The sequence below is a fragment of the Eurypyga helias genome, unplaced genomic scaffold, assembly GCF_000690775.1.
Source record: "Eurypyga helias isolate BGI_N326 unplaced genomic scaffold, ASM69077v1 scaffold16355, whole genome shotgun sequence".
Lineage (NCBI taxonomy): Eukaryota > Metazoa > Chordata > Aves > Eurypygiformes > Eurypygidae > Eurypyga > Eurypyga helias.
The window spans coordinates 1250-23730 of record NW_010249638.1 but is presented as its reverse complement, the minus strand read 5'-3'; the positions used below and the strand labels follow the sequence as shown (position 1 = coordinate 23730).

At 39.4% G+C, this 22481-nt stretch overlaps 1 protein-coding gene across 1 annotated transcript in view; it reads left to right on the top strand.

Moving 5' to 3' along the window:
* GRID1 (glutamate receptor, ionotropic, delta 1) overlaps window positions 1-21172 on the top strand; it is a gene marked incomplete at its 5' end in the record, with an annotated part of 102118 nt that extends 80946 nt beyond the window's left edge. The window contains 3 exons of the mRNA XM_010151442.1: window positions 10776-10971; window positions 19403-19569; window positions 20902-21172. Coding sequence (XP_010149744.1) covers window positions 10776-10971; window positions 19403-19569; window positions 20902-21172 — 634 coding nt within the window. The remainder of the gene's footprint in view (window positions 1-10775; window positions 10972-19402; window positions 19570-20901) is intronic.
* Between the last annotated feature and the right edge of the window lie 1309 nt (window positions 21173-22481).

The following is a 22481-nucleotide window of genomic DNA, read 5'->3' as shown; positions in this document are numbered from 1 at the left end:
CTTTCAGTATTAATGAAGAGCCCTATGTTTTGATTTCCCAGGAGTGCCCAGCACATGTTCTAGCAATCAAGATGCCTCTTCAGAGCCCTTCTGTTTTCTTCTCTTCCTTTTGTCTACATATATAGCTTCTGCTTTGCTCCCTGTGGTAAGGGAAGGGTGTGAAGATGTTTTCCAGTATCACTTTGTTCCTCTCGCAGATCTGAGCCGTGTGAATTCATCCAGCCCCTCCACCCCAGCTACGAGAGTGCTGATAGTGGTGCAGGCCCCAGCCCAGAGCTTTCCACACCAAGATCTTTGTTCTCGCAGCGTGCGACAGCTCCTGATAAATCAAAAATTAATAAAAGAGTTGAGTAGGGCCTTATCCCACACTGGGATTTCATGGACTTTAATGGAACTACTCACAGTATAATGATACCCTAACAGTCATCGTATAAAGTACCACTCGCCCTGAGTAAGGACTTTATAAGCCAGAGCTAAGATGCCAAGCTTATCTGTACCCCACTCTATTTAATTAAAAAGCTACTCTCTGTCATCTGAGTGCAAAACAGAACGGCAGTGGTATTAGTACTTATAACACCAGTTGAGAAGGAAGAAAGCAATTTCTTCCCTCTCGATCTTAATCATTAATCTTCATTAGGATTTTTGGCTTCCGAATGTGAGTGGTAGAAGACATCAGCATAGCAAACAATTTAAAGTGCATCTGCATAAATAATAGAGGTGGTTTGTTATTTGCATTATAGGTAAAAGCGTGTGTCAGTCGCCAGATGTGTTTGATTCAGACAATATAATTTTCATGCCAACTTTATGATATGTTTGATTTAGGTGAAGTAACTAAAACCTGCTGTTGGGACTGAGTTGCTGTTAAACACCAGCTGCAGTTTTTATTTTAATTAATAATTTAAGGAGTAGAATACCTTACTTTAATTAACACGTTAACCCTTCAAGGTACTCGTAGAAAGGTCACAATGGCAAAGTGGTTTAAAAGTAAAGCAAGAAAATATTCAAAGGTACTCCAAAGGATGTATTTCTTTCTCCTAAGCATGCTACAAGCGCTTGAGAGGTTTTCACCTTTTTTTCTTTGCATTTTAATTTCCTCCTCACTGGTGAATGGAATATCGAGTGTCAGTAAAGGACCCAGACTAAACCAAATTTTTTAGCAGGACTGATTATTCTGGATTTGCAGGATGAGCAGCAACTGCTCATAGCTGCTCCAAATCCCTTTCCAGGCTTTTAACTGAATCTGCGATCATCCTACAGATGTGCTGTTGTGCCAAAACTTTCCTTGATCCGTTCTGAAAATCTGTCCAGTCATGTAGTAGTTTAAACGTGGATCTGAGCATACAAATTAAGGCTCCAGCTTCTGAAAACCTGGGCCTGCATCTTTAATGTGCTTACTCATAATGTCCCTTTGTCAGCCTACTTCTTCCCATTGTTAAACTGCAGACACGATGGCCAAACTAGATAATGTTGCAGGAGTATTAATTTATTAGAAATATGAAGAGATTGGGTGGTGAAGAAGGGTCCTGTAAATGTCCCTTGTATATATATAAATGTATATATAAAGGAAAGACCACCTTCTGATTTCACTCCCTCAATTAGACATCGGGTAAACTCATATCCGATCATAAATGCCCAGCCATGAGAGAAACTTCATCCAGACACCACAGATTGTTGGGCGCCAGTGGATCTAGCTTTGAAATGAAAATCCTCAGAAAACTAGAAACTTCCATCAGTACCACTGTTAAGGCAGCTGTTTTTTATGCTATTGCTTGTTTTTAAAAACATTTTCAGGCAAAGTAATCATAACTTCTACTATAAGGACCATCATGGTTTCTTTCCCATATTAAAACAATGCAGAAAACATAGGACATGGAAAAAGAAAAGATTTATTACAGATAGGCAACCAAAAAAACCTCTAGTTAGTGGAAAAATCAACAATCTAAGTGACTTTTGCTCTTATCGCCTGGAGGAGGTTTGGAGAAGAGGAAGGTTGGAAGTATAGCTAGAAACATTGGACTGGCAATTAGGAGATGTTTAGCTTATTTCTAGCTGTTTAACAGATTTCTTTATGTGCAGTGCTGGAGCAGAGCCACTGTCAGCTCAAGGCAAAATGAACTTCTACGATCCAGGGACAAGTCAAGTCACACTCGTGCGGATCGCTGCAGATGACTGGAGTTGCTGAGGTGGTCCTGAGGGCATTGCTTAGAAATAGCAATTGATAGGAATAACCAGAGGTCTAATTTTGATTACAGAATAACCTGTTTTACTGATGATGATGAGAATCCAATTTGATTTTTTGATCCAAAGTTGAGTATCTCAGCCAGAAAAACTATTAAATCTGGTTTTGAAAATGGGCACATTTCCTAAACAAACCACTGGAAGATGTTACCAAGTTCTGTGAGCAGTGGGACCCAGCCTAGTTAATTTTTGTCCTACATTCCCCACACTTCTTTGACTTCAGCAAAAATGCTGTAGATTTTTCTGAGATCCGTAAAGCAAAAGTGGGATTTCAAGTGATGGTAATAGAGCATATACCTGCTGCATCTCAGTCTCTTAGAAAAAGTACACACAGCCTACAAATGTTTTGCCAGTACAACATGTGTAGCTAGCAATTAATTAATATTAAAATTATAAACATGACAGTGTATCATTTATTAATAGCTGTACTGGCTTTGCATTTCGGTGGCTATACATATGGTTTGTTCCCTTCTTTTAAAACTTAATCATGCAGTAGCTCTGCAGGAACAGCGTCTCAGTGAAAACACTGTCTGCAGTGAAAGCGTTCTTGTGTCAGAAATTTAGAAGACAGCTTAGTTTAGTCCTCTTGTTCTTCCTTTCACATGTAGGAACTGAGGCTGGTGGAAGTAGTTTTAAAGAAATAAAATCATTGTAGAGGCTGTACAAGTTCTGTACTACTAGTACTTTGTGTGTATATTATTTGGCTATTTTGTTTTGCCTTTTTCTTACAGTTTTTACTTCTGCGTCCTGTCCTGGAAGCCCGTGTGCACAAACAGTTTCACTGATCTCAGCAGTACTGGTCTACCTGTTAGGTATGTTAGGTATCCCAAAAAAGAAATTTCTTTAGGGCAGCAGGAGAGAGAGTGTCCTGATCCTACACTGGGAGGGTGATGGAACTGTTGCCATCAAACATGGCACAGGGGTCTTGCAGCAAAACCCCTTCTCCTGTGGCAGAAGTAAAGCTGGCTTTTTAGCTTCCTTCCCCAGTACATCTTCAACTCAACGTTGCATTTTGCTTTGGGTTGCACCTATACAGGGCAGTGAGTCCCAGTCCAGGCAAGGGCATACGGACGGCACCACTGCCAGCAATGACATTTGTCGTCATGAAAACAGCGATATGATAAGCAGCTGCTGCAGTGTCATTACCTGCTGAGCAGTTCAATTCCTATTTTAACTATAGTAAAAGTTTGTAGTAGACATGGCAGTGTGTTTTGTGACACATGCCGATGGATTGGTTTTTCCACTGGATGGAAGTCCCTGCTTCTTTGAAATCACGAGTAGCAGCCGTTCCTGCTCCACTGATGATGACAAGCACATACACGGCCATAACTGTCTGCACTGTTTGTCTCCTGCCGTGATTTGGAAATGTTTTGTCCTGGTGGGAAGGGCTGCAGCTCCATTGATTCACTGTAGTTTAATCTGTCAGTGCTTATGGCTTCCCTTGTAGAAACTCCCATGAGGCTTCTTCTGTAAAGGCTTTTGTTTAGGGTAAAGTGGATGGTATTTTTCATGGGCAGCTGATGAAATGAGTTTTATATGAACTATAGAATGATATATTTTCTGGTGAAGGACTTGATTCTACAAAGCGTACACTAAGCATGCAAGTACTGCTGGGGATTTCTACTGGACTACCTCTGTCTGTTAAGTGAGGATTTTCCTTAGGTGTGTTTGCTGAAGAAACCCGTTGCTCTGCGCATCACTGCACTGAGGCAGGACGAGGAGCCTTTAAAGTGACTTGATTTGCAGTGAAATGGAACAATGCAGAATTTGGTCATGTCACTATAGAGAAGTTGGCAATTTAATGATTGATTTAAGAGCTCAGCTTGATTATTCATAATTTCAAAGAAAGTCAGAGAGATGCACAAATTAAAACTATGGACCTAATTCTTCTGAAGTCTAAGGTTATAAGATGTGGAGATAAACTTGCTTTCGTTTTAATACTCTCTGTGGCTACTGCCATTCTAACAATAATTTGAACTATTTTATTCACCTCTCTAAAAATAATCTTTAAAGTGACCCATCGTTTATATGTATCTTACATTGTTTAACACGTGCTAGTAACTGTCCTATATGGACCTGGAACAAATGTTGGAAATCTATAGAAATATGTCACAATATTTTTTTGATGGGAATTGACTTTTTAGGCTAACAAGTGCTAAAGATAGGTCCATTTTCATGTCATCTCATTATTCAGCTAATGTATCGCTCTTTCCAGTATAGTTGAAGGCTTATTGGGTATTGGCTGCACTAATGTTTAGGCAGCCTAACTGCTATTCTTTCTTACATTTGTAAGTGGGCTTGTGCTTTTGTGGCTTGGATTCAGTAAGACAGTGAAACTTTTCACGCAAGTCTGATTCAACAAGACTATCATCACCTAGTGACAATTTATAGGCATAACAGGTGTTTTTTTATTTTTTTCCTCGCCTTCAACCATTTAAACTATTCATCTTGGGTCGGCTGGCTCTAAAGAATATGTGGAAGTTTTGACTCATTTGACTCTTAAGACATGATATACTCACTCATAAATCTCACTTAAAACTGGAGATTCCACGTCCAAAGATATGTGAGTAACAGGACTAAGGCTCAAATCCTTTGCCTTGCTGCTTCACGAATGGATATAAAAAATGCACAGGACTCGGGTTCTGAGCAGAAGGATCTTCTGCTCATGTAGAAAATATCCATCCCACCACACTACCACCCCCCACCTTGCTTCAGCTGTGCAGACTATTCCCTCACTGGAGACATGTACCAATGAGAAGCTGGTGCTGCAAAGCTTGCCTGGCTTCCAAGTCCATCTCTCAGTGGGGGAATGATGTGATCACCAACAATAAACACCGTTTTCTCATTTGTTCTCATTCTCTTGGCAAATGCATCCATAGAAGGTGTAGTTGTGAGCATTTTTATGTCTCAAAATGTGAATGTTTTTCTGCAGTTCACAGTAGGCAGAATTCTCTTTCAACTCATTGCTTTCCACTGGTGATAACTTTATCAAATAAATCTCTTTTCAGATAGGATTTTATATTCTAGGTTTCAGCTGATAGATATTTCTTGGGCTTATACTGGTGGTGTAAGATTGTCAATCCAATTCAACTACTTTTATTTTTACTTAGAAGTTTAGTAGGATTACTTTTTTTCCCAATGTGTAAAGCACACATTTCCTTCCCATGTATCCTGACAAGAAAAGTTCTAGCTAGGAACCGCACTTATATCTAATTTTGTAGATATCATGAATTCCTAGCTTTTTTTGGGGGGTGAAGAAAGATTTAAAAGAATATAAAGTAGTTTCAAGGTATTTAAAAATAGAAATTTAGGACTTGTGCCATACATTTTATGTATGTATTTCTAAGGCTTCGTTTAGATAGAGCAGCTTAAAAAGTCTCATCCTCTCTGGGACACTTATCTTGATAGGAGCCGTCACCTAAAACATTATGCTGCATTGAGCTAAAATCTCAGGACAGAGATCCCTTAGGTAAAAGAACAACATAGCTTTCTCTGCCAAACATGGAAAAAGCAGCAAATCTATTTTACTGTCTGTATATGACTTAAGGATTACTGTTAATTAAGAAAATTAATTCTTTTTAGTTGAGAGGTTTTATTTATATTGTATTGTTTGACAAAACCTACATAGTTTGGTGAAGAGAGAGGTTACTCTGAAGTGTACGCACAATGTGGAAGAACAAGGGTAGAGAGCTGATCACTACTTCTGTGTCTAACCTTAAGCTTTACTATTCATAATGGTATATGTGCAGATGAAAAAACAGGAACTAACCATGAAAGATCTTGCACAATTTTTAAATAATACTGTGGATTCAGAAACTCCTGAAATACTATTTTCCTTTTAAGTAATAGGTGACAGGCAAACTCCCCAGTTTTACAGTATCAGAACATGGGCAGTTGTGAGTGCTAACGAGAAACTACCTCTAAATCAAGGAGCTGTCAGGATTGTCCCATTATGGTTCCTCTGAGGCTGAAGTCAAGACAAAATGCCATGGTTGTTGCTGTGGTGTAAAAGAGCAGTACTGCATGGTACCACGGTGCCAGCTGATTGGTTTGTTTACAGCCACAGATTTTACACGCAGGAGTCCAGATGTGCAGCTTGCTACAAAGAATGAATGGTAAGGAGGAGAAAAATCTCAATAAGCAAGTATTCTTTGCTATTTTTCCTTGCGCCTTTGTTTAATTACCTTCTTTAAATTAAAAAAATAAAGTTGTTACAAAAAGAAAGAAAATACTTTTTTTTTTATTTAGAAATGACAGCAACCTGCTTTTTGTTTGGTTGTGGGGTTTTTGTGGGGTTTTTTTTTGTTTGGTTGGTTGTTTTTTTTTTTTTTAATAATAATACTTTGATTGCATCTCATGATCCTGATGACTCCAGTTGAGTTAGCTGATCAGTAGTTACTTCACAGCTCCTGGTGACAGGTTTGGAATGTCACTTAAAGAAGATTTGTTCGTATTATTCATCCAGAAAGTTTTGGGTTTTTTGCAGTTCCACAGTAAAAGAAACCTATACTGGCAGCACATTTTTAGTTGAGATCTCAACAGCTACATGAATCTTTAGTGGAAAATCTCTAAATAGTGTAACATAACCAGTATTGTTGTTTTGGCAATTATTTCTAGAGGTCTGATTATAAATGCTAGTGCAGCTATTGCCTGAGCGTTTATTCGGCAACATATGGTTTATGTCAATATGTTTCTAAAAAATAAAACAAGCAGGAAGTCCAGTTTTCAGTTGACTCAACTGGAAATTATCAATTGCTGCATTTACCTAGCAGGCATAACTGCATTCATTAAATATTTTAGCTGGTAATACAGTTTTAAAAGACACCATTTTTGTTTACATTGACCACAGATACATTTACTTAAATCAATTGGTTTACATGTACTTGCCTATTATAGCAATCACACATTCGATGTATTTATCTACAAATTGAAGTTTGGCTCCTATAACTGTAAGTGGTGAACATTGGCTTTTTCTGCTTTACTAGCTTTGTCTTTAATCGCACTTACAGAGAGTCCTTAGTGGGTTGTGAGATCCAGTAATTGAGGTGGTAAGGTTAATGGGGCATCTTGCTATGCTACACATTTCTGTTGCAAATAATTTTATATATTAGATGCATGAAATCTTTGCCATAGGAAGGGGAGCCAAGAATTTTAGAGGCCAAAAAAGGTGGGTCCAGCTAATGGCTGGTTGCAGAAACAAAGTCTAAGGACGATGAGAGCTGCTGCCTTTAAAGAATGACACAAATGTAAGATACAACCGGTATCTGAAATGTGTCAGGGAATGATCTTGTCTAGCAATGGCAGATCTGAGTGAGTGAAAGTAACAAGGGGTTAAATCCTGCACTCGTGATTATCTTAATTGACTCTGTAAAAGCCAGGAGATACTAGTCTCCATTTAGTGTCTTTTATGTATGGGACCACACCTGGATGCCCAGATCTTGCGATCACCTCTCCGACCATGGAGGTGCTGAGCGTCACCTCCACTTTCAGTGCAGAAATACAGTACAGAGACATTTTTTTATACAGACTAAGAACTGTGGTCTAGACTGTTCCTGTCCAGGATAGTTTCTGAGAATAGATTCTTGGCTAAGTGGTCCATTTGGTAAAGGCATAAGGTTATTTTCTCACTCAAACGGTCACCATCTTTCTGAATTTATGCTACAGGAACCACTCACAAGCTTGGTTACCTCCTGTGACCCTCACTGTGTCCCTTGGTGACCATCTGTCTCTCTCACAGGCTATCTGCATGGTGGTGCAGCATGGAGAATTTCCTCTGGCATCAAACGGGGCAGTGTGAGAAAGGCACACACAATCCTTAGGACACGCTATACTCCATATTATCTCTTCTAAGGAAATTCTGCCAGCTAAAGGGGCAGTAGTTGCCTTACTCCCTCAACCAGGCAAATGCTGTGCTTCCCTCCCTGCCTCCAGTACTGATTATGTGCTTATCGGGCCAGCAAAGTGCTTGATTTAAACCCTGAATTTGCTTACTGTGCACTGTAATGTTTAGAGAACTGAAGAAACTGTGCTGCTCAGAAAGCAAGATGTACTGTGCTTTTGTACAGTACTGATTGCCAATAAAATGTAATGTAGCTAAAACAAAAGTACTGATTGTCAATAAAGTATAATTTAGCTAAAACAAAAGGCATGTTTCTGACAAAAAGCTTCCACAGCTGTAGAGGCAATTGAAGTGATCCAGAAAATACTGACATTATTAAACCGGCAGGTTTAATTTTTTTTTTTTCCCAAGATCCAAACTCTCGTGTTCAAACTTTTGAACAGAATGGCAGCATAAGCAGTAAAGTTGTTATCAGCTGAAACCTGCGTTAAAGAACACTAGCTACATGTTTCTGCTACTCTGCTTCTACCAAACCTGCACTCCTACACAAGCGGAAATCCGTGTGCTAGACCTGGTGTGAAAAAGGTTGCCACAGAAACCCTCCTGTGTGTATTGAGTACCTTTCTTACTCATTTGTACATGGAATAGATAGAAATGTGTCTTTAGAGCCAGATCATCCATCCCCAGGATGTAAGGAGTTCCATAGGATATGATGAAACTGACTTAAAAAAAAAAAAAAAAGGCAGGAACTAAACGTAGCATGTAATCATTTAGATCAAGACTGGAGGAAAAATGGCCCTGTTCAATGAAACATGCAGGAAACATTTAGGAGACCAGAATATAACATTCAGGAATGTTAAACATGGAGAGAAAGAAAACTGACATGAATTCTCTCATTTTTTTATTGGAACTTTGAATTTCCAGCAACCTCTGGGGTGTTCCATTTTGTACTTTACCAAAGTGCCGTATATAGAGCTGGAGAAATAACAGGAGGTTTGGGGTTTGATGTAACTGCCAGAGTTAGCCCAAATCCACAAGTGTGCAATGTATATAGAGAAAAACTCTTCACACAATCTTACTTAAAGCTGCTTAACAGCTTAAAATGATAAAAAGTCCTTAGCACAATTTAAGAACGTAAACCACTTAAACTGTTAGAAGCAGCTTGTGAGTTTGAGGAGTTTTGGCAGGGGTAGGAGAGGCATCCGTGCAGAGCTGCAGCTCTGGGGATGGCAGAGGGGCCCTTTGAGCCAAACCTGGGAGGCGTGGAGGTGAGGTGATGGAGAAGAGGGAATGCTTTTATCTAGCATTGTGTATACACCCAGACTGCTTTGCTTTAAATAGTGTTGCAGGGAGTCTTACAGGTTGGGATGTGTAAGCAGTGGCATCCCCCCAGTGAAACAGGGAAGGGGGTGGCAGAAAAATATTGTCTATGACAAGTCTTCAGCTGTGGAAAACAGCTTCAGGGCCAAGGGAAGGCTCCTTGGGAGCATTCTGAAGAAATCTTCTGCAAGAGCTGCAAGGCAATATGTTTTGCTTTTGTGGCTCCAGGAGTTGGAGGCAGATGGGAGGTGGCACTTTCAGATGTCTGGAGGAGGACTTTTTTTTACTGAAAGGTTTTTTTGGGGAAATAGGAATTCAGGGGGAGGCAGGGAGAGCTGCTTTAGTTTGACTAGTCTCAACCAGTGTTACTTGATTTGACGTACATCTGATGTTGATATTATGAGGTTAAACATGTATCAACCATAAACCATTATTTATGAGATCGGGTTTGGTCACTGCTGCCGCATGTGGTGCTCAATGGTTGAGTGAGTGCTTGTGCGTGTGTATGCTCAGATGAAAAAAATGGTGGCACCACACAGAAGCGATACTTGAGCACAAAGGAAGGGGGCACAGGAATAGGAATGAACATCTGAAGGTGGAAAACAACTAGGATGCTTCCTCTGATGGCAGTGATGCCACCTTAAATGTTTTGAAACTTTGCCTGTTTTTCATTGATGCAGGCAGTGATTTACACCTTTCTGTGCAGAAAAGCCTGTAAAACAGGAGTGAATTACATTCTTTACAATTTGAAAATAAATGGTGTTTTCACAGCCGCTCACATTGAGGCCCATTTACACTTCCAGAGTGGTATGACGAGTAAATGAAAGTTAGGCCTGTGTGTGAATGAAAAATATCTGTTTTACTAGAGGCTGTGAAAAAAGGACAGAGACTTAGTGGAAATTGGAAGGGAGACTTTTATTTGTTTGTTTAAACCAGTCGTATTGATTTGGAGTCAGATGGAGTATTGGTGTAACTGCAAACTAATTCCACTGAATTCTGCAAGGTACTTCTGGTGGTGCTGATGGGCCTGGAAGTTTGTATTTATAACGTGAATTTTTCCTGTGTGCAAGTAAGTCTTTATTGCACAAACTTGTGCAATTGTGCAAACCTGGAATTGTAATATTTAACATGAGTGTAATTTCTCAGAAAAATCTTTATTGGGATAAAAAAGAGCTTGGGTATAGTTAAATTCATATGATCTCAATATAATTAAATTACTCTCTTTTCCTTTTCTGATGTGGAAAGAGATATGCAAATGTTACTCAGTGAGGGTAAGTGCTTTCTGACTAACGACAGACGTGGAAAGAAACCATTTAATGAATGACATCTCGGTAATGTACTATGCAATGCTAATATCTCAATATTGCTTGAATTTCAGAACCTTTCAGGATCTGTCCAAACAAATGGATATATCTTATGGTACAGTCAGGGATTCAGCAGTGTATGAATACTTTAAAGCAAAAGGGACAAATCCTTTGGAGCAGGATAACACATTTGCTGAACTGTGGAGGACAATCAGTAAGAATAATGGCGCAGATAATTGTGTATCAAACCCTTCTGAAGGCATCAGGAAGGTAAGACTGGATCACAGGGGTTTTAATTTCATTTCTGTGCTGTATCAATGTTGTTTGCATGGAGTTAATGTTAAGTCACGTGAAAGCAATTACACAGTCATTTTAAACAAAAATATCCCTATCTAAAGTTCCTATTAGTAACTCAGTGGCAGATAAGAATCATATTTTGACGTCATGGTTTTGAATTTAAGTAACTTAGCTCTGCCTAAATCTTCAGGATGGAAGTCCTTCTTTGCATCTGGCTATAAGGTTTCTGTGTTTTTTGGGAGGTCAGATAATACCATTTTGAATGTCATTATTTTATTATCCAGGTACTGACTGTTGTCCTTTGTTCATTTGAGCAGAAGGTTTTTTGTGACCTAATGGATCAAACTTAATGGAAATATGAGTAAAATTCAAGAGATTCACTGAATGTGTACTTGTTTCTCTTGGAACAAAAATTTAATGCAAGATTTTCTTAGGTTTATTCCAGACCTAAAGAAAATACATATACTCCTTCACGTCACCATGCTTTCACCTAACTTTTTTTTTTCTCCCAGATATGACTACACATTCTTTTAGTGAAACTAAGCATTGATGTGGGATTCAAGGACTGATATATAACAGCTTGGGATCCTACACCCTTGTGCCAAATCCTGTGATAAGCAGCCTGGTTCAAATCACGCAAATACAAACGTCCACACTTTCTCACTCTTAGTCTGTCTCTTCTTCTCTGCTTCCCATCTTGTAGCTCAGCAAAACCAGATAGTAAATAACATGTGCTTAATAACAAACATAATAGCATATGCTTAATAACGTGTAAAACAACAAACTGCATGTGTCTAGGAGTGTGTTTGGGCAAGAGGGACGCAAGTAGTCAGTGAAAGTTTAGCTCCTTTAGTGAAAAGCATCTCCTTCATTTGTCAATTGATATTTTTCTCAAAGCAAGCTAACAGCCATTATTAATGTAGTGACTGTTTGATCAAAGCTATTCTGTTGTCAGTGAAACACTGATTCTGAATTAATATATTCCTAGTTCTTATGCTTTTGTAAGTCAGACGTACTAAAATGTTTGGGGCCTGGGTTTCTCTTTTTTCTTTGAAACTTTGAAACCTTTTTCTGAACAGACAGTGGGAAGGCATCCAAAATGTGCTTGGGTTTATAGTGCTGCAGCTGGGCTGAACACAGTAACACAGGCCATCCCATTTCCCAAATCAAAGTCCTTTATGTAAGATTCCCAATTGTTTGTGAGACTTTTGGACAAAACCCTTATACAAACACTCTTGTCTCTCCCAGCACAGTAGTGGTTAGTCAGTAGTTGTGGTTCACCCTGCCGTTTTTCCTCTCTCCCAGCTGATCTTTCTTAAAGCCCTCTGCCCTCGACTCAAGTAGCCTTTCATCCTTGGTACAAAGTAGAGCCCTGGCAACATCAGTCTGCAGTCTGCTGATTTTTTTTTTTTTTTTTTTTAAATCTGCTCAGCAATTTATGAAAATGAGTTCTCTATTTTGAGAGACTTTGTTAGCGTTTAAAGGAGGTAGAAATAGAAACATTAAGTACTTTTCTATGTATGCTGGCATTAAAGCCAATAATAAAACAGTTTACCTTAGAAAAATGCGCAGTATTTTCCTTTTTTTTTCCCCCTTCTTTTATCATTCTTATGTCAGTGGATGCTCTTTAGCCTTAAGATTGTAAATACTCTTATTCTGTAAGCCTACTGCGTGCTGCCGTTTACGATAGCTAGATTTGCCTAAGCCAGAAATGTAACTGTAGAGTGGCAGACTGTTTAGAATAACGATTATGTTGTCTGTATGGAGCTGCCAGCTCCATCCTAGCTATGTGATGATAACTTTTCATATTAAGTTTGATTTCAATATCGTAGGGTGATTTTTATATAACTTTATCAGCTCATTCAATTAATGTCAGCGATAACCAAATTGACTTCAGTCCCCAAAGCTGACCAAGGCTGCTATTTGATTAGACACCTGCATAAATCGAGCTTAATATTTAATTACATTGTCAACCAAACTGCTGTGTTTATAGTTTAAATGTTGCTGCTCTTAGCTCATTGAGCTCTTTGAATAAACAGACAAGCTTTCCCTGTCAAGTATTATGGCTAGAAATTCTGTTTTTCTAGGGGACAATTGATGTCAGCAAAGAAATGGGACTTTCCATTGGTAAACATGCACTGCTGTATGGAAGAGACGTAAATGTGCCTTAAAAATGTATTTTTTAGGAAATGGGAAAGCTAAATATCTCTAGCAAAAAATTTCCCTAACACTTCTGTCTGAATGAGGACTTGCCTGACACAATGAAAAAAAAAAAAAACCACACTACTACCTTGCCCTTTCCATTTTCTTCAGACAGCATCTCAGTTCATCTGCAGTTACAAACAGCAGTGCCGCTTCAATGCAAAACAGGAGAGTGCTGCTTATTTATGGTACAGGCAGGTATTTCAGACGTGTGTTTCTATTCCATTTACCTCTCTCCATTTCCCAGAGATTTTCCTACTTCCTTTGACTGGCTAAAAACAAAAGGATAATAGTGGAAGACAGTCCTGAAAGCTTTTGTGGCGTTCGGTTGCCATGGCAGAGGTCTCTTCTCAGGCACAGCACCATCTCTGCAGCCACAGTCACCATCTCCCATTGTCAAAGCACAGGTTTTGCAATGCCGGTAGAGTCATGGAAAGGGCATTAATGCACTCCAAAGTCACGTAAGCGACACAAGGACGTTTCAGAGCTGGGACGGGGCAAGTTGCTTTTGTTGTACTCCCAAGGCAATTGAAAGTGGTCACTGCAGATGGAAAACATCCTCTTGTTCATAAATGTCTCTGCATAGTGTAAAAGGAGGTTACCATGCAGTTCACCAGTCGATACAAAATGCTGGTTTGGCGCTTCACTTTTCTGGTGCTATAATAGACAAGGTTTGACGAATGCTGTTGTATGGAAAGTTTCTTTCTGGGTCAAGCTACGGCCAGGATCCCCAAAAAGCATGCAGCAGGTAGCTCCTGCCCCAATGGACATTGGTACTGGAATCCCACACATTTCTAAGCCCCCTGTAAATCTCAGTAAATTGTTTGCATGATACCCAGTGGCAATCAGTTCTTCAGCGTAATTATTGGTTATCACAACATATGTAATCGTCTGTGGCTTTGCTCATTGTGCAGCCACTGTTGCTTTGAAAGTATGAAGTAATATGATCCCTAGGTAATCCCATCTATATCTTTAATTCTCCTATGTATATTATAAAACTGTTATTGTTGTTGATTTTGGTTTTTTTAAAGCAATGCGGAGACCATTTGTTTCCCTGTCCAACCAATTTGGTGCCAAAATTTCTCTGATTCCTTTCTTTTCTGATGTATCACTTTTAATGAAAAGAGATCAAAACCAAGTACAGTTCAAATTATGAATGTACCACTGATTTAGGCAATGGCACATTAAGAGTTTATTCCTCCCCTTTTGTGCTTCCTTCAGGATGTTTCTCTCCCTTAATGAACACTAAAGATTAAGTCAGAGCGTTCCTTGTTTAACAGTTACCTCTGCTCATTTTTATTTTGAGAGTAAAAGTAATTTAAAAGTTCAATGATTAGGATTTTTTTAAACTATTTTTCCAATAATTTATTGTCCAAAATGAATTTTATATTGTGAATGGTGGTTGCTTATCCATATGTTTTCATAGGTCCTCATAAATTTCTCTGTTTTTTGACCCATCAGCCTTTAGAGTAAAAGCAAATGCTTCCTTTAAGCCTGAATATATTACATTCCTTAGTGTCTCCTTAATTATATTAATTTTTAAATCATTTGAACAGGATTGAATGGCATATTTTCCTTTTATTAGAACTGTGTTGCTTCTCTTAAAGCACTCTTTTATAGATAATGAATGTTATCCAAGCATGTGTTTGAACTACTCCACTAATGCCAGTGGTAAAGGTCAATTTTTGATATTTCTGTGGTACCAGCCATATAACAGGATCAGCTACAGTGGCACTCTGTTCTGACAGTAAATTAATGATGAATGTTGCATTATTCTGGCACTTTTGTCTTTAGTATGGTAACTTCTTCATAAGTTTCAGATAAATCACAGATGTAGCAGGGATTAGACTGAAATTCATCTTTTTTTAAAGCTGTTACTATCTCATATGATGCCTTCTTTGAAAAACCATCATTTTACCATCAGTAAGCCAGGATCCTTTGAACAATATTCTCCCATCCCCCTCACTCTGGAAAAGTGACATCATGAGATTACTTAATGCTTTTCTGAAGTATTACTATTCTCCTCGTGGTCCTTCTACTACCTAGGAGGCAATCTTCCTTGGCCTTTTAATTTTTTATGATCGTGAAGAAGAAATATTTTTAATACATGTGTTGCCTAGGGGTGTTCTTTTTTTCTTAAATCTGTTTTCTTAAACCACTTCAACCAAATATAAATCTGGTGTCTTTGGTGTAAACCACTATAGTAGTTCCTCCTGGGTGGAAGAAGTGAGTGCTGCTTTGTCTGAATTTCTGTTAAAGATGGTTTTGAAAGTTTAACAGAGCTATTTTTGTTTAGTTCTGCAATATGCCCGCATGCTGAGAGTTGCAATAAGGCCACAGCAAAGCAGCAAAATATGAAAGCTAATTAAAAGCCTAAAGTATATATTTTAGCTTTTTATTCTGTGTTTCATTGCAGCCATTCTTTATACAAGTATCTAACCTATTCTCAGCTGGTGTCTGCCACATTCCCTTTTACCATTTCCCTCTCTGTATTATCTTTGCAACAATGTTTAATCACTAGAGCTTTTTATTCTATTTTGGGCCCTAAAAATATAAAATGAAGGCTTTAGATGGCTGAGCTGTGAATGTAAGAGCCTGAGGATATTGATGTTTGCTGTATTGTGATCAGGACTTGGTTACATGGGTAGGTACCTCTGTGTCATGTGCAATTAGGGATCCTTGATATGTTTCCTGCTCATACATCCCATGGGTCAATGCCAGGTGTTTCCTGTAATTCTTAAGTCTTTCTACCTCCAACACCCCTCTGGTCTGGAAGCTAAGGTGTATGCACATGTGCATGCATATGTTCTTTCACCTGACAAAAATTAAAAGTTTAAGCTACTTTTTAAAAGTTTTGGTTTGATTTTTGGTTGAAAATAAGTGTCAGATTGAATTTATTTGGCTTTTACTGCTTTCCTAGTGAAGGTATATAAAAAGCAGACATACCTCGAACACACATGTATGGGTGTGGTTGTCTCGTACATGTGTGTTTCAAAGTTCGTCAGTTTTTCTTTAAGCTGAACAAATGATACGGCTTAGTTGCCACAACAGATATTAACAGGGGTGTAAAGGATGCTGAATTTAGACAACAACTAAACATGTGGTCATGAGGAAGCTTCCTGTGCAATGAACAGACTAATAGTATGAGGTGTTCACTCTTCAGAGAAGAAAATTATGCAAATGGGAGAAGTTTTGGAAGAGACAAATTTTCCCTTAAGAGAAAGGAATCTTTGGAGATTCTGATTTTGGCAGTCTGAGAGGGGAAAGTCTTGCATCCAGTTGAAAAAAGTTAAGAGTGTACATAACTAAGAGTTTAAAACTCAGATTCCTGTTTATGCTGAAATGATCAGGCTGTCAGAGAATTAATGCTCTACAGATGTGGTGGCACTGGATAGAATGTTTTATGTCACAAAGAACCATAAAGTAGTTATTAAGAGACCTGGTAGGCTTTGTTTATTGACCACGTAAGTTGTAGGACATAACTTAGGATAGCAGCCCTGTAAATGCAAGAGTAGACCTTTTCAAAAGTTTTGCTGTCCAACACTGAAAGTCAGTGTACAAAGCTCTTCTATATAAAATAACATTCAGAAAACTGAAGCTTGAAAAGTAGAATCGATAATGTGATTTTCCTCTAGACATTGCCTTATAATTGAAATAGAATATTTGAAGACTGTTCCTCAGGTATTACTAAGAAAATGAGGAACGTATGACATGTCAATGTTATTCTTTTCTAAGCTGTAAATTTGAAAAGATGATTTACAGAGCAATTCTGAAACATCTGAAAGACATAGCTCTTTAGAACAAAGTGTGTACAGTAACAAATGCTGTCGTCTTTGGTCCCATGAGTATGTATTTTTAATGAACTTGGACAGTTTTCTATCTTGGGTAGCAAAATCCTATGCACTATTTACCATAGAACACAACCTGCCTGAGATGTGCAAAAATAGGATCCTTCCCTGCCAGAACACCGGTAGGACTGATGCCTGTTGACCCTAACCAGGTAGGAGGCCTATCAGCACCAAGGCAGATGTGAAAGCATAAAATGGGAAGCATTAAAGCATCACAAGAAGAGCAGAGGGCAAGTTGCAGAGATTTGCTGCTAACAACCCAGTTAGTTATGGTACATGATCATTCAGAAAATACCTTTGAAAAGCACATTCTAGGCTTCTGAGAATGTAGGTTGCTGGCTGAATATAGGCTAGATGCCTTGAGGAACCACTCCCTTGCCATCCCTGATTTTTCACGCATCCTTGTGTTGATAGGCTATGAAGCCTTTCCTGGCTGTCTCATAAAGAGTGATTTGTTTGTTCTTTCTTCCTCTGCACCACGATTACCAGTTTAGGTAGACAGCCAGGTAGAGTGTTACAGTGTAGATGTGGAAGTCTTCCTCTGGTCTGGTTTCATACAGTGACACTGAAGTGAGAGATTTTTATGAACAGGCTAGTTTAGTAAGTCGTGACAGCTAAATCAGTGTATGATTTTAACAGCCAAGTCCTGTGGCTCCTATCTGAATAGCTCCTGTAAGGCCCATAGTGTAGTTTAGATTTTAATGATGTTTTGAACTAGTATAGCAATAGTTGTCTGAGGCTGTGTGCTTGAATTACTGTGACTCTGAATTGACCAGGGAGGTGGCAAAGGAACCCACGATGGTAGCATGCTCTTAACAAAAAAAACTATTGTCAAAGTGGTCAGTAGAGGCTCATGTAAATCTTACCAAGGAGGAAAGATATAACATTTTTACTCTGGTTTAACTCAGAAGAAAATGAGTTTGGGGATCTTTGATTGCCTTGATGCAGATAAAAGGGACGGGGAGAAAAAGGTGGATTGTGGCAAGTAGCTTACAGAAAACCCAGACAACATAGTTTTAATCTTTTTTTGCCTTGATTCTGCCCACTAGAGTATAAATTACCTATTTGATTTATTGTCATGCTTAAAAAATTGCCAGGGACTTCAGAAAGCTATGGTTTATATCAAAGCATGGTGAAGTAAAATTAGCTTAATTGCTCAACTGAGGAATCCAATATAATAAAATAACTAAGGGAGTCTTACAGGCTTACAGGTAAATTCAAAACTGAGCTTTCACAAAAATGGAAAATATGCAGAAGGATGTGCTAATTCTATGTCAGAGCTGCAGTCATTTGCTAGGGGAGCTTGGTGATTTAGTTCCTGTAAAGAAATACATGCAGGACTTCAGCTGCTTGCCTTGCTTTGTTCTGACTTAAAGAAAGATCTGAAATCACCCAAAGTTAAAAAAAAAAAAAATAATTAAAAAGTCTTGGAAGTCTCCATTTGTGACTACTCATTTATTTGCATTAGATGTGCCAGCCCATCTGTTCCACTGTGCTCTGTATGTTCACTAGAGACTTAAAAACGTACTACTTAAAACATATTAGGAAACCAATGATTACTTTAAGCAAACAAAATGATGACTTTTTTCTTTACTGAATCCCTATCCAGAGATGTTTCTTACATCGTATGTTAAGTAAGGTGATTTACATTCACTGTATGCACTGCGTGCTGACATTGCTTTGAATCCCAATTAAGGCTGACATTTAAGGATATCTGCATGGATGTGGGGTAAAATAAAACAGTATTTATCCCAAACTTGAGATAATAGGAGATGCTGGTGACTTTTCTTACCTGTGGGGAAAAAAGAAGGAGCTCTTTAAGCTCAGAGCATGCCTTTTATTACAGGACTAACATAGGTCTCGGCTGGGGCTTTGTTTATTTACGTGTTTATATGAGGAAAGCTGCAAAGTTACCATTCTGGTGACTCTGCTGACTAGGAAACACCATTTAGTGCTCATACCGTACCAGTCTAGTTATGGGAACGTATGGAACCGGTCAGACTCCATGTCTCCTACGTAACATACATTGAATTTCATCAGCTAAGGCAATAGCTTCCATTTATAATTAAAAGCCTCTTATGTAAGCCTTGCACTTACAGTTGGCCATGTTCCTCTACATATTCCTATTAAAAGTGGAAGACATTTTAGTGAGGTTTGAAGTAGATGAGGTACTGCTGGGAGGGAGGAGTGTTAGAAATGTACTGAGATGTGGGGGGTCTACAGATAAACTGTGAGCTAATGAAACACCACTATGGAGCAGTGACAAGCTCAAGGTTTGTGTGTTTGCTTGGGTTTTCTCCTACCTAGAAATGCAGTTTAGTTCACACTGTGTTGCGTTCCTGCTGTGTTTACAGGCAAAGAAAGGAAACTATGCTTTCCTGTGGGACGTGACAGTAGTGGAATATGCTGCGCTGACAGATGATGAATGCTCTGTGACAGTCATTGGAAACAGCATCAGCAGCAAAGGATACGGGATCGCACTCCAGCATGGAAGCCCCTACAGAGATCTTTTCTCCCAGAGGTAAACCGAAACAAAGCTCATTTTATAGGATTCCTCTGTACCAGCAACCATTTGTGTGGTTCGCATTAATTTTGGCAATTATTGAATAAAGCACAGTGACCGAGTGACAACACAGAGGTTATGAGTTCAGGCTTCAACCAAGCTGCGACTTCTGCTCCATGTGCATCTGCTTAGGGAGGAGGGCACTGAAGGTGGTGCGTACCCTCACACCTCCAAGCAGCACTGCCTCTGGCAGAAAAAGGACTGATGTCCTCAGAGCTTTGTGTAAGCTAGGGGAGAGACTGAAGAGAGATCTTTGATTCATGCTACGTTTTGTAGCCTGTGAAGCAATGCGTCGCTTCCTACATCAAGCAAGTAATAATGCCCTGGTTTATCCTTTAGGGTGGAGAGACAGGTCAGACTCACAACAGTACAGGGAAACAAGAATTGCTGAGTATGGCGTGGGATTGCCAAGACTGGTACTATAGGGCTATGTCGTTAAGTCATCTCTGAGCTGTCCGCTAAGAATATCTTTTTCCTGTGAATGTACACAGTGAAATGAAGACTGTGTTGTACAGGCATGTGTGGCCTTAGCAGAAGGTGAACGGGTGCTCCGCTGCAGGCAGGGAGCTGAAGCAAGGTTTCCTTGTCTCGTTCCTTCTTTATAAAAAGGAGTAAAACTCCAGCTGCGTAACCAGAGACAGAGCTGCCTCAAGAGGAAAGATTGTTAGTAAACAGCTCAACCAGTTTTCAACCCAAATCCACAATGAGTCCTTGGTGGAGAGAAGGGACACTTCACAAGAGGCAAAACAATGATTAATTAGCAACTGTTAACACAGTAATTCAGGCATGAACTAACAGCGTTGAAGCAGAATCCTGTTGAATAAACTACATTTGCTGAGGTAAATGAGTTGGTCGCTGCTAGACCAGGTTTGTATTAAGTGGCGCACAAACTGCAGCATGTCTAGTCTCACAAGATTTTGAAATTACTGTGGAAGAGCAGCAGTGGAGTGGATTGAGCATTTTGCTAGTGGGACCAGCTGTTGTAGCCACACCAGCCGTGCCTAACTTGGAATATGGTGATTTCCCTTGGAAATGCTCCTTCCATTGCAGTAGAATTTTTGACAGCCTCTTCTTTTTCACAAGTTACCCAGTGGAGTTTACCTGCTGCTGTGAGTAGAAAGAAATCCTGGTGTAATGGGGTTTCAGATGAAGAGAGTACTACACAGTGGTGGTGGGATGGAATTCTGAGGTGCGGGATGGTAGATTTGAGAGCTGTGACACACGGAAAAGACCAATAAACTGTGAAAAAATATCATCAAAAGTAACACTTGTCTTTTGAAATTTCTGCAGGATCTTAGAGTTGCAAGAAAGTGGCGATTTGGATGTTCTTAAACAGAAATGGTGGCCACGGATGGGACGTTGTGACCTGAATAGCCATACCAATGCACAGACAGATGGGAAGGCACTCAAGCTTCACAGTTTTGCAGGCGTTTTCTGCATTTTAGCAATAGGCCTTCTACTTGCATGCTTGGTGGCAGCATTGGAGTTGTGGTGGAACAGCAACCGTTGTCATCAAGAAACACCGAAAGAGGTCCATAACTTTTATTCTTATCACAATTAAAAGTAGAAAACACAAAAGAGAGAGCAAGTGGAAGTTTTGGGATTTTAGGTGCTCTCGTACAATAAATTTGATTTATTTTGATTCGCCGTACTAAGCTTTGCATATAACTTTTTGGGTGGTTGTTTCTAAACAAATAAAACAAAACAAAACAAAACGTGTCTTTTGTGCACATGGAAGGTGCCAAACTGACAGCCCTGGAGACTAAAGTCCTCTATTTATTTATAGAGCAGATACAGCATGGGCAGCAGCAGTGCAAACTTCCCCACATTGCCACACCAATGTGCCTCAACCCTGACCTGGAGAGACCACCTTTAGGGGTAAGAGAGTAGTCCAGAAACATGCCCTTGGCCTCTCTGCTGTGAGTGACAGGGAGGCCAGCCGTGGGCACATAGTTGTGCCATCTGTGGTACTGTTTTCTCTGATCTGAGACCCCATCCATCGGCTGTGAGAATGGTTATACCTGTCCATCCTGCGCAGGCTGTGCAGCTGCCAGCAGCTGGTCGCTGTTTTCCTTCACGGCTGACCTAGGCTGAGTTTGGAGAGGTACACGAGCAATTAGAAATAAACCAGCTAGTTATTAACTGAATAAGCCATATTGCCATGACACTGTTTAAATGCTTCCTTTCTTTTGAAATCAGTTTTATTCCTAAAAGTAGGAGCCTCTGAGTAAACCAACCTTCATATGACATGTTTTACCTAGGAAAATATATCGGAGAGTTTCTTGGGTTTGAAGTTTTCTTGCACAGCAGCGCGAGGAATAGTTAGCAATGCTATGATAGAGTTATCAGTTCATACTCAGATCTGTCTTGCATGAAGCCTGTATTTGTTTGCATAGATTAAATGTTTAACAGACTAACCTCTTGTAATTTTGGAGACACTGAGGCATATTTAGGTGCTCTCATCTTGGAACAGATGTTTGTTACAAGCAAATAATAGCAGCGAGCTGCACTACAGCTGGAAAATAGTACATAGGCCATCAATTCCAATCTATATTTCTCAGGTTGCCAGGAGTACTGCACTAATTGCCATACCTATCACCTGTAAGCAATACTGGCAAATGGGATCTGAAGATATATGTTGCAGTCTGTAATGTTATGAAATATTTATCCGTAAGATTCCATTCTTCTGAGTTCCTGCTTCTCCCATTTGAATTCATCCATCAAGTGCTCGGTGATAAACATCTGTACCACAGTTGTGGGACGAAGCTGCAAAGTCCCTTGCCTGTGTCTCCACAGTGTACAGTAGTGAAAGAGAAATTTTGGTAAAAGGAAGCATGTCTCTGCTTTGCACGATGTAGCACTTCAAAAGC